This window comes from Echiichthys vipera (assembly GCF_963691815.1).
Source record: "Echiichthys vipera genome assembly, chromosome: 5".
Taxonomy (NCBI): Eukaryota; Metazoa; Chordata; class Actinopteri; order Perciformes; family Trachinidae; genus Echiichthys; species Echiichthys vipera.
The window spans coordinates 1449384-1461782 of NC_139830.1; the positions used below are offsets into that span (position 1 = coordinate 1449384).

General features: G+C 38.5%; 1 protein-coding gene across 1 annotated transcript; it reads right to left on the reverse strand.

The window, feature by feature from the left end:
* Positions 1-1238: 1238 nt before the first annotated feature.
* rnaset2l (ribonuclease T2, like) lies at positions 1239-11501 on the reverse strand. Its single transcript, XM_083914018.1, has 7 exons — positions 11438-11501; positions 11011-11068; positions 10852-10919; positions 9808-9921; positions 9652-9700; positions 6316-6390; positions 1239-1516 (listed from the first exon to the last, which is right to left on the reverse strand). The coding sequence occupies exons 2-7, from the start codon at positions 11029-11031 to the stop codon at positions 1265-1267; spliced, it is 579 nt and encodes a 192-aa protein (XP_083770144.1). The 5' UTR covers positions 11032-11068; positions 11438-11501; the 3' UTR covers positions 1239-1264.
* Between the last annotated feature and the right edge of the window lie 898 nt (positions 11502-12399).

Sequence of the window (12399 nt, forward strand, 5' to 3'; positions counted from 1 at the left end):
AAATAATAAATATATTTTTTCATACATACGTTTATTAGAAATATTGTTCGTATTTTATACAATTTTAACTATTTTACAATCTTGGTACAATTGTTTCACTAGACACACGGGGAAAGAAAGATGATTATTATTTTTATTTCTTTATCCTGAACTCGTAAAACACGATTCAACACTTTTTACAAGATTTTAACCACAGGTTCAAACAACTTTTACTGTATTTTATAATATTTCCACATGATTTATTTAAATAAATTATAGTTTTACAATATTTTAACTATTTTTAAACAGCTTTTACTGTATTTTATAATATTTTTACATGATTTATTTAAATAAATTATAGTTTTACAATATTTTAACTATTTTTAAACAGCTTTTACTACTTTTTACAATATTGTCAGTATGAATAAAAAGAAATTACAGTTTTATATTTTTAAAACCATCTTTTTCTGTATTTTACAGATTTTTTAACATGATTTATTTAAATAAATTATAGTTTTACATTATTTTCACAATATTAATAAAAAAAATTACATTTTTATAATATTTTTAAAACCATCTTTTTCTGTATTTTACAATATTTTAAACTTTTGCTTTATTTGAATATAATTTTATCACTATTTTACAATCTTGGTAAAGTTTCATTCATTAGCTTTTTACTGTATTTTACAATATTTTAGCTTTTTAAAAAATATTTTAAAGTTTTACAACATTGTATCTATTTTTATACAATTTTTTTTATTCAACAATATTTTAACAGTATTTTTCATGTAAAATATTAATTATTTTACAATAATTTAAGGAATTTTTCATACAAATTTTACTTAATTTTAAAATATTGTACTTATTTATAAAAATAAATTGAATTTTTACAATATTTTCACAGTATTAATAAAAATAAATTACATTTTATTTCTGTATTTTCCAAACATTTCACAGTATTTTTTGCATAAATGAGTTTTCACCGTTTTCTAACTTTAAACACAAACAATAAAAAAAGTGCAAAAAATAAATTTATTCGACTGAAAGAAGAAACAAAAAGATTCCTTTGATTATTTAAACTTGTTGTTTATTGAGCTGTCACACTTTTATTAAAGCAAACGTTCGATAAAAAACACTTTATTTCCTTTAAATTAGCATTAAAATTGCAGCAAAAACAAGTTTAATATCATTCAAAGTTATAAAAAGCATGAAAAGCTGCAGCTGGTGGTGGTGGGTGGCGTTAGCCGCAGGGCCGTTAGCCGCAGGGCCGTTAGCCGCAGGGCCGTTAGCCGCAGGGCCGCCGCGGACGCTCGTGGTCGATGGGGAAGAAGTAGAAAGGCACCTGAGGGGGGCAGGGGTGCCCGGGGGAGGTGGTCTGTCCCGGGCCGGACCTGGACCCGCGGCCCCCGCTGGCGTCCCTGCTGGCGTCTCTGCTGGCGTCTCTGCTGGCGTCCCTGCTGGCGTCCCCGCGGTGATCACAGCCCACGGTGAGATTACGGGACAGAGGGACCTTCACCTGGAACCACACCTCTCTGTCCTGGAGGAGGAGAGACGAGCAGGTAGGATCCTCTTTGTTTGTTTGTTATTTTACGCACGTTCACGTTTGTGCATCTACCAAACGTGACCAACACAACAAGATTCATTTATTTTTATACTTTTAAAGGCAGAAGTGTTACAGACGTGAAAAACCTGCAAATAAAATCATTCATCAGGTGAAAATATTAAAAAATGAACAAAACTACTACAAAGAGACACAAAACAACCACAAAGAGACACAAAACAACTACAAAGAGACACAAAACAACCACAAAGAGACACAAAACAACCACAAAGAGACACAAAACAACTACAAAGAGACACAGAACAACCACAAAGAGACACAAAACAACCACAAAGAGACACAAAACAACTACAAAGAGACACAAAACAACCACAAACAGACACAAAACGACCCCAAAGAGACACAAAACAACTACAAAGAGACACAAAACAACTACAAAGAGACACAAAACAACTACAAGAGACACAAAACAACTACAAACAGACACAAAACAACTACAAAGAGACACAAAACAACTACAGACACAAAACAACTACAAAGAGACACAAAACAACTACAAAGAGACACAAAACAACTACAAGAGACACAAAACAACTACAAAGAGACACAAAACAACCACAAAGAGACACAAAACAACTACAAAGAGACACAAAACAACTACAAAGAGACACAAAACAACCACAAAGAGACACAAAACAACCACAAAGAGACACAAAACAACTACAAAGAGACACAAAACAACCACAAAGAGACACAAAACAGCTGCAAAGACACAAAACGTGGTAGAACTGTGGTAAAACAGGGAGAAAGTTCTCAGATGAATTTTCTGTGTGATTCATGAACGACTCTAAAGTTTCGGAGCTTTGAGCCAAAATAAACCTTCAGCAGACGATGATCGGCTTCATCGCGGCCGGACACGCTTCATTAACGCTAACGATCAGATCTGTGAGTGCAGCCGCGGCCCAGCAGACCTCAGAACAGCCGCTCCGCACCAGCGTTTCACAATAACACGCCTGTTGTGTCACGATTTAGTGAAGTTTGAACGTTTAATCCTGAGTTTCATTAGAAGTGAAGCGTCTCAGGCTCAGATCTGCTGCAGACGCTCAGAACGACTGTGAAAGAACGTTTCTGTGATTTAATCAGAGCGAGGAGTAAAGTTAGTCTGTTTAGAGTCTTTTTAGAGAGACACGGTGAGAAAGTGACTTTTATTATGGGAGAAATGACTCAGAGTAAAGCTGAAACTACTACAAAGAGACGCAAAACAACTACAAAGAGATAAAACAACTTCAAAGACACAAAACGACCACAAAGAGACACAAAACAACTACAAAGAGACACAAAACAACTTCAAAGACACAAAACGACCACAAAGAGACACAAAACAACCACAAAGAGACACAAACAACTACAAAGAGACACAAAACAACTACAAAGGGACACAAAACAACTACAAAGAGACACAAAACGACCACAAAGAGACACAAAACGACTACAAAGAGACACAAACAACTACACAGAGACACAAAACGACTACAAAGAGATACAAAACGACTACAAAGAGACACAAAACAACCACAAAGAGACACAAAACAACCACAAAGAGACACGAAACAACCACAAAACAACCACAAAAAGACACAAAACAACTACAAAGACACACAAAACAACTACAAACAGACACAAAACAACTACAAAGAGACACAAAACAACTACAGACACAAAACAACTACAAAGAGACACAAAACAACTACAAAGAGACACAAAACAACTACAAGAGACACAAAACAACTACAAAGAGACACAAAACAACCACAAAGAGACACAAAACAACTACAAAGAGACACAAAACAACTACAAAGAGACACAAAACAACCACAAAGAGACACAAAACAACCACAAAGAGACACAAAACAACTACAAAGAGACACAAAACAACCACAAAGAGACACAAAACAGCTGCAAAGACACAAAACGTGGTAGAACTGTGGTAAAACAGGGAGAAAGTTCTCAGATGAATTTTCTGTGTGATTCATGAACGACTCTAAAGTTTCGGAGCTTTGAGCCAAAATAAACCTTCAGCAGACGATGATCGGCTTCATCGCGGCCGGACACGCTTCATTAGCGCTAACGATCAGATCTGTGAGTGCAGCCGCGGCCCAGCAGACCTCAGAACAGCCGCTCCGCACCAGCGTTTCACAATAACACGCCTGTTGTGTCACGATTTAGTGAAGTTTGAACGTTTAATCCTGAGTTTCATTAGAAGTGAAGCGTCTCAGGCTCAGATCTGCTGCAGACGCTCAGAACGACTGTGAAAGAACGTTTCTGTGATTTAATCAGAGCGAGGAGTAAAGTTAGTCTGTTTAGAGTCTTTTTAGAGAGACACGGTGAGAAAGTGACTTTTATTATGGGAGAAATGACTCAGAGTAAAGCTGAAACTACTACAAAGAGACGCAAAACAACTACAAAGAGATAAAACAACTTCAAAGACACAAAACGACCACAAAGAGACACAAAACAACTACAAAGAGACACAAAACAACTTCAAAGACACAAAACGACCACAAAGAGACACAAAACAACCACAAAGAGACACAAACAACTACAAAGAGACACAAAACAACTACAAAGGGACACAAAACAACTACAAAGAGACACAAAACGACCACAAAGAGACACAAAACGACTACAAAGAGACACAAACAACTACACAGAGACACAAAACGACTACAAAGAGATACAAAACGACTACAAAGAGACACAAAACAACCACAAAGAGACACAAAACAACCACAAAGAGACACGAAACAACCACAAAACAACCACAAAAAGACACAAAACAACTACAAAGACACACAAAACAACTACAAACAGACACAAAACAACTACAAAGAGACACAAAACAACTACAGACACAAAACAACTACAAAGAGACACAAAACAACTACAAAGAGACACAAAACAACTACAAGAGACACAAAACAACTACAAAGAGACACAAAACAACCACAAAGAGACACAAAACAACTACAAAGAGACACAAAACAACTACAAAGAGACACAAAACAACCACAAAGAGACACAAAACAACCACAAAGAGACACAAAACAACTACAAAGAGACACAAAACAACCACAAAGAGACACAAAACAGCTGCAAAGACACAAAACGTGGTAGAACTGTGGTAAAACAGGGAGAAAGTTCTCAGATGAATTTTCTGTGTGATTCATGAACGACTCTAAAGTTTCGGAGCTTTGAGCCAAAATAAACCTTCAGCAGACGATGATCGGCTTCATCGCGGCCGGACACGCTTCATTAGCGCTAACGATCAGATCTGTGAGTGCAGCCGCGGCCCAGCAGACCTCAGAACAGCCGCTCCGCACCAGCGTTTCACAATAACACGCCTGTTGTGTCACGATTTAGTGAAGTTTGAACGTTTAATCCTGAGTTTCATTAGAAGTGAAGCGTCTCAGGCTCAGATCTGCTGCAGACGCTCAGAACGACTGTGAAAGAACGTTTCTGTGATTTAATCAGAGCGAGGAGTAAAGTTAGTCTGTTTAGAGTCTTTTTAGAGAGACACGGTGAGAAAGTGACTTTTATTATGGGAGAAATGACTCAGAGTAAAGCTGAAACTACTACAAAGAGACGCAAAACAACTACAAAGAGATAAAACAACTTCAAAGACACAAAACGACCACAAAGAGACACAAAACAACTACAAAGAGACACAAAACAACTTCAAAGACACAAAACGACCACAAAGAGACACAAAACAACCACAAAGAGACACAAACAACTACAAAGAGACACAAAACAACTACAAAGGGACACAAAACAACTACAAAGAGACACAAAACGACCACAAAGAGACACAAAACGACTACAAAGAGACACAAACAACTACACAGAGACACAAAACGACTACAAAGAGATACAAAACGACTACAAAGAGACACAAAACAACCACAAAGAGACACAAAACAACCACAAAGAGACACGAAACAACCACAAAACAACCACAAAAAGACACAAAACAACTACAAAGACACACAAAACAACTACAAAGAGGCACAAACGACTACAAAGAGACACACAACAACCACAAAGAGAGACAAATTAACTACAAAGAGACACAAAACAACTACAAAGAGGCACAAACAACCACAAAGAGACACAAAACAACTACAAAGAGACACAAAACAACCACAAAGAGACACAAAACAACCACAAAGAGACACGAAACAACCACAAAACAACCACAAAAAGACACAAAACAACTACAAAGACACACAAAACGACTACAAAGAGACACACAACAACCACAAAGAGAGACAAAACAACTACAAAGAGGCACAAACAACCACAAAGACACAAAACAACTACAAAGAGACACAAAACAACTACAAAGAGACACAAAACGACCACAAAGTGAGACTTGTATTGTGGGAGAATGACTCAGATTGAAGCAGCTTCAGGAACCACGAGTGGCTCCTCCGTACGTGACTCAGCGGTTCTGAAGTGTTCTCGGGTTTGAGCTAAAGAGGCGTAACACACGTGGGCGGGCGTGGTCACTGGCAGCACACGAGTAAACACTGTAAATGTGTAACAAATGTCCGAGTGACGTCGTGTTTGTCTTGTGCAACGGTCAAAGTCCAAAGTTTAGTGTGATATAAAACAGAGAAGCTCAGACTGAAGACGATGGACCCGGAGAACGTGAAGCACAATAAATACTTTAAATATTAATAAAATAAGGTTTGGATGAAGACAGAAGCGCCGACCTTGTCGTCTGTCACACACTGGATCTCGTGTTTGTCTCCCAGGTGTGGAGCCAGGACGTGACGGACCTCTGCGACCTGCACAAACACACCAAGCACGAAAGTCATAAAAAGTCCTATTATAGCATGTTGTAAAGTCATAAAAAGTCCTATTATAGCATGTTGAAAAGTCATAAAAAGTCCTATTATAGCATGTTGAAAAGTCATAAAAAGTCCTATTATAGCGTGTTGTAAAGTCATAAAAAGTCCTATTATAGCATGTTGAAAAGTCATAAAAAGTCCTATTATAGCATGTTGAAAAGTCATAAAAAGTCCTATTATAGCGTGTTGTAAAGTCATAAAAAGTCCTATTATAGCATGTTGAAAAGTCATAAAAAGTCCTATTATAGCATGTTGTAAAGTCATAAAAAGTCCTATTATAGCATGTTGAAAAGTCATAAAAAGTCCTATTATAGCATGTTGAAAAGTCATAAAAAGTCCTATTATAGCATGTTGTAAAGTCATAAAAAGTCCTATTATAGCATGTTGTAAAGTCATGAAAAGTCCTATTATAGCATGTTGTAAAGTCATAAAAAGTCCTGTTATAGCATGTTGTAAAGTCATAAAAAGTCCTGTTATAGCATGTTGTAAAGTCATAAAAAGTCCTGTTATAGCATGTTGTAAAGTCATAAAAAGTCCTGTTATAGCATGTTGAAAAGTCATAAAAAGTCCTATTATAGCACGTTTAAAAGTCATAAAAAGTCCTATTATAGCATGTTGAAAAGTCATAAAAAGTCCTATTATAGCATGTTGTAAAGTCATAAAAAGTCATATTATAGCATGTTGTAAAGTCATAAAAAGTCCTGTTATAGCATGTTGAAAAGTCATAAAAAGTCCTATTATAGCATGTTTAAAAAGTCATAAAAAGTCCTATTATAGCATGTTTAAAAAGTCATAAAAAGTCCTATTACAGCATGTTGTAAAGTCATAAAAAGTCCTATTACAGCATGTTGAAAAGTCATAAAAAGTCCTATTATAGCACGTTTAAAAGTCATAAAAAGTCCTATTATAGCATGTTGTAAAGTCATAAAAAGTCCTGTTATAGCATGTTGTAAAGTCATAAAAAGTCCTGTTATAGCATGTTGTAAAGTCATAAAAAGTCCTGTTATAGCATGTTGTAAAGTCATAAAACGTCCTGTTATAGCATGTTGTAAAGTCATAAAACGTCCTGTTATAGCATGTTGAAAAGTCATAAAAAGTCCTGTTATAGCATGTTGAAAAGTCATAAAAAGTCCTGTTATAGCATGTTGAAAAGTCATAAAAAGTCCTATTATAGCATGTTGAAAAGTCATAAAAAGTCCTATTATAGCATGTTGAAAAGTCATAAAAAGTCCTATTATAGCATGTTTAAAAAGTCATAAAAAGTCCTATTATAGCATGTTGAAAAGTCATAAAAAGTCCTATTATAGCATGTTGAAAAGTCATAAAAAGTCCTATTACAGCATGTTGAAAAGTCATAAAAAGTCCTATTATAGCATGTTGAAAAGTCATAAAAAGTCCTATTATAGCATGTTGAAAAGTCATAAAAAGTCCTATTATAGCATGTTGTAAAGTCATAAAAAGTCCTATTATAGCATGTTGAAAAGTCATAAAAAGTCCTATTATAGCACGTTTAAAAGTCATAAAAAGTCCTATTATAGCATGTTGTAAAGTCATAAAAAGTCCTATTATAGCATGTAAAGTCATGAAAAGTCCTATTATAGCATGTTGTAAAGTCATAAAAAAGTCCTGTTATAGCATGTTGTAAAGTCATAAAAAGTCCTGTTATAGCATGTTGTAAAGTCATAAAAAGTCCTGTTATAGCATGTTGTAAAGTCATAAAAAGTCCTGTTATAGCATGTTGAAAAGTCATAAAAAGTCCTATTATAGCATGTTTAAAAAGTCATAAAAAGTCCTATTATAGCATGTTGAAAAGTCATAAAAAGTCCTATTATAGCATGTTGTAAAGTCATAAAAAGTCCTATTATAGCATGTTGTAAAGTCATAAAAAGTCCTATTATAGCATGTTGTAAAGTCATAAAAAGTCCTATTATAGCATGTTGAAAAGTCATAAAAAGTCCTATTATAGCACGTTTAAAAGTCATAAAAAGTCCTATTATAGCATGTTGTAAAGTCATAAAAAGTCCTATTATAGCATGTAAAGTCATGAAAAGTCCTATTATAGCATGTTGTAAAGTCATAAAAAGTCCTGTTATAGCATGTTGTAAAGTCATAAAAAGTCCTGTTATAGCATGTTGTAAAGTCATTAAAGTCCTATTATAGCACGTTTAAAAGTCATAAAAAGTCCTATTATAGCATGTTGTAAAGTCATAAAAAGTCCTATTATAGCATGTAAAGTCATGAAAAGTCCTATTATAGCATGTTGTAAAGTCATAAAAAGTCCTGTTATAGCATGTTGTAAAGTCATAAAAAGTCCTGTTATAGCATGTTGTAAAGTCATAAAAAGTCCTATTATAGCATGTTGAAAAGTCATAAAAAGTCCTATTATAGCATGTTTAAAAAGTCATAAAAAGTCCTATTATAGCATGTTTAAAAAGTCATAAAAAGTCCTATTACAGCATGTTGTAAAGTCATAAAAAGTCCTATTACAGCATGTTGAAAAGTCATAAAAAGTCCTATTATAGCATGTTGAAAAGTCATAAAAAGTCCTATTATAGCATGTTGAAAAGTCATAAAAAGTCCTATTATAGCATGTTGAAAAGTCATAAAAAGTCCTATTATAGCACGTTTAAAAGTCATAAAAAGTCCTATTATAGCATGTTGAAAAGTCATAAAAAGTCCTATTATAGCATGTTTAAAAAGTCATAAAAAGTCCTATTATAGCATGTTGAAAAGTCATAAAAAGTCCTATTATAGCATGTTTAAAAAGTCATAAAAAGTCCTATTATAGCACGTTTAAAAGTCATAAAAAGTCCTATTATAGCATGTTGAAAAGTCATAAAAAGTCCTATTATAGCATGTTGAAAAATTCATAAAAAGTCCTATTATAGCACGTTTAAAAGTCATAAAAAGTCCTATTATAGCATGTTGAAAAGTCATAAAAAGTCCTATTATAGCATGTTGAAAAGTCATAAAAAGTCCTATTATAGCATGTTGAAAAATTCATAAAAAGTCCTATTATAGCACGTTTAAAAGTCATAAAAAGTCCTATTATAGCATGTTGAAAAGTCATAAAAAGTCCTATTATAGCATGTTGAAAAGTCATAAAAAGTCCTATTATAGCATGTTGAAAAATTCATAAAAAGTCCGTTCATGTGTCGTTATAAAGTGAAACCATCTGACGGTCGTGTGTGTCTTTACCTTGTACGGTCGATCACAGGACGGAGTGACACCAGCCTCCTCCAGCAGCCTGCAGGACACACACACACACACACACACACCTACACACACCTTTAGAGAGTGTGTGTGCGTGTGCGTGTGCGTGTGCGTGTGCGTGTGTGTGAGTGAGTGACTAACTTGTGGATATCAAACTGTCCTCTCAGTTTGAGGCAGATCTGGAAGTATCTGAGAGGAGAGTTCATTCCTTCGACACATGCTGCACACACACCGTGCTTCTTCCACTCCTCCCTCCTGTTACACACACACACACACACACACACACACACACACACACACACACACACACACACACACACACACACACAGGTGACTCATGCAAGCTTGGTAACATCTGGGCTCAACAGGAAATTCTGTTCTGTCAGCAAACTGTTACAAATGCTTTAAATCACGAGTTAAAAATGTCTCATTTTGTTTGACAAACGGGGAAAAACCGACATGAATTGCTAAAACTTTTGTTATCAATTAATGTCACGAAATACTACAACTTTTAGTTTTTAAATTTTACGACATTTAGTTTCAAAATACTACGATTTTTAGGGCGCACTCACACTGTCCTTCCGTCCCGTGCCCCAGCACGTTTCAGGGCTAGAGTCTAGTGCGTTTGACCATAACTGCGCACGCTTGCCGTCCACGGCCCGTTTGGGAGAGGTGGGCTTTAGTAAAGCACGTTTGCACGTGTACGAGCACGAGGCCTACGGCGGTTCTGAGGTCATTTCCTGTGCGCCTGTTGGGACGTAGAAAAAAGAAGGAGGGACCATGCGCGGACATTTCAAACAATGGCGGTGAAAGGTTCACGTTGGTGTGATGCGGAGGTGGAGTGTTTACTGCAGATTTGGTCGATGAAAAGATTCAAAAACAGTCGACAAGACGCACAAAAACTCCGAGGTCTACGGAAAGATCTGGAAACAAAGCCACGCATCGCCATGACGTCATCAATGCGTGTGACGTGTTACGGCGTGATGACGTATAGGCAGCAAGAAGCATTCTCCGAGGCCCAGGTAGTGTGAGTACAAACGGGCCTGGAGGGGGGGGCAAGGACCCTAAAGCACGGGGCACGGGACGGAGGCACAGTGGGAGGGCGCTCTAAGAGTCCAGCGTGACGTCGTGGTGATGCCGTGCAACAGTTCGCCTCGTTGATGCGTTTCTGAACATCTCTGGTACCAGAAGTGGAAGCTGGACTGGGTTTTCAGTAAAGACGGCCAGTGCTCCGTCAGCGCCGCCTCCAGCTCCTGGAAGACAGGGAACATCAGCCAATCAGTGCGTCTTCTCTCTGACGCTGGTGTCGGGTAACCAGGGGAGCTGATGGGGACCGGGACTCACCTGGACGTCGGACGGGAACATCGGCCAACAGTCGCAGCAATGGAAGGCGTGAACGGGCCTGCGGGCACACACACGCCATCACACCGTTACAGCGATGAAGGTCAGCAGGGACGTCTCTGTCCTCCTATTTTAAGATGCTATAAATTATAACGAGCTACGAAAACGGCCGAGGAGTAAAAACAGAAGTGCAGAGACTCATTTCTATGCAGATGATACGCCGCCGCGCCTCGTTGCACACTTCACCCTCTGCAGACCTGTGGATTGAGAGTTCCACCTCGTTCGTTTCGCCAATCTTTGGCCACGTAACGGCTTCAACGCAACACCGGACAATTACGACAACGGATCCTAACAGCTACGATAGATCTGACGTGAAACGGTGCGTTAACGGTGTCGTTCGTCAGTTTGGACCGTTGTGTGAGTTCTTTACCACAGGCCGTGGATCGTCCAGCTGTCGACGCTCTGAGGGATCCTGCAGAGAGTCTCTGTGTCCACAGACTACACACACACACACACACACACACGCACACACACACACACACACACACACACACACACAGGGGAGACACACACACACAGGCACACACACACACACACACACACACACACACACACACACACAGGGGAGACACACACACACAGGCACACACACACACACACACACACACACACACACACACACACACACACACACACACACACACACACACACACACACACACACGCACACACGCACACACGCACGCACGCACGCACGCACGCACACACACACACACAGGGGAGACACACACACACACACGCACACACACACACACACACACACACACACACACACACACACACAGAATTAAATACGACAAAAAGGAATCTGATTCTCTACTTTACGTTTCCTCATTTGCCTCCTTCTCTTTGTCCTTTTCTAACTACTTCCTCCCTTCCTTCATTCCCTACCTCCTCCTCCCTCCTCCTCCTCCTCTTCCTCTCCTCCTCCTTTACCTCCTCCTCCTCCCTCCCTGCCTCCTCCCTCCTCCTCTTCCTCTCCTCCTCCTCCTTTACCTCCCTTCCTCTCCTCCTCCTCTTCCTCTCCTCCTCCTCTTCCTCTCCTCCTCCTCTTCCTTTCCTTCCCTTCCTCTCCTCCTCCTCCTTCCTCTCCTCCTCCTCTTCCTCTCCTCTTCCTCTCCCCTCCTCTTCCTCTCCTCCTCCTCTTCCTCTCCTCCTCCTTCCCTTCCTCTCCTCCTCCTCTTCCTCTCCTTCCCTTCCTCTCCTCCTCCTCCTTCCTCTCCTCCTCCTCTTCCTCTCCTCTTCCTCTCCCCTCCTCTTCCTCTCCTCCTCCTCTTCCTCTCCTCCTCCTTCCCTCCCTCTCCTCCTCCTCTTCCTCTCCTTCCCTTCCTC

Coding starts and splice junctions, on each gene's coding strand:
- rnaset2l (XM_083914018.1), bottom strand. CDS start 11,031: ATGTTCCCGTCCGACGTCCAG. Junction 10,920..11,010: donor TGTTCCCGTCCGACGTCCAG/GTGAGTCCCGGT, acceptor CCTGTCTTCCAG/GAGCTGGAGGCGGCGCTGAC. Junction 9,922..10,851: donor CAGTCCAGCTTCCACTTCTG/GTACCAGAGATG, acceptor TGTGTGTAACAG/GAGGGAGGAGTGGAAGAAGC.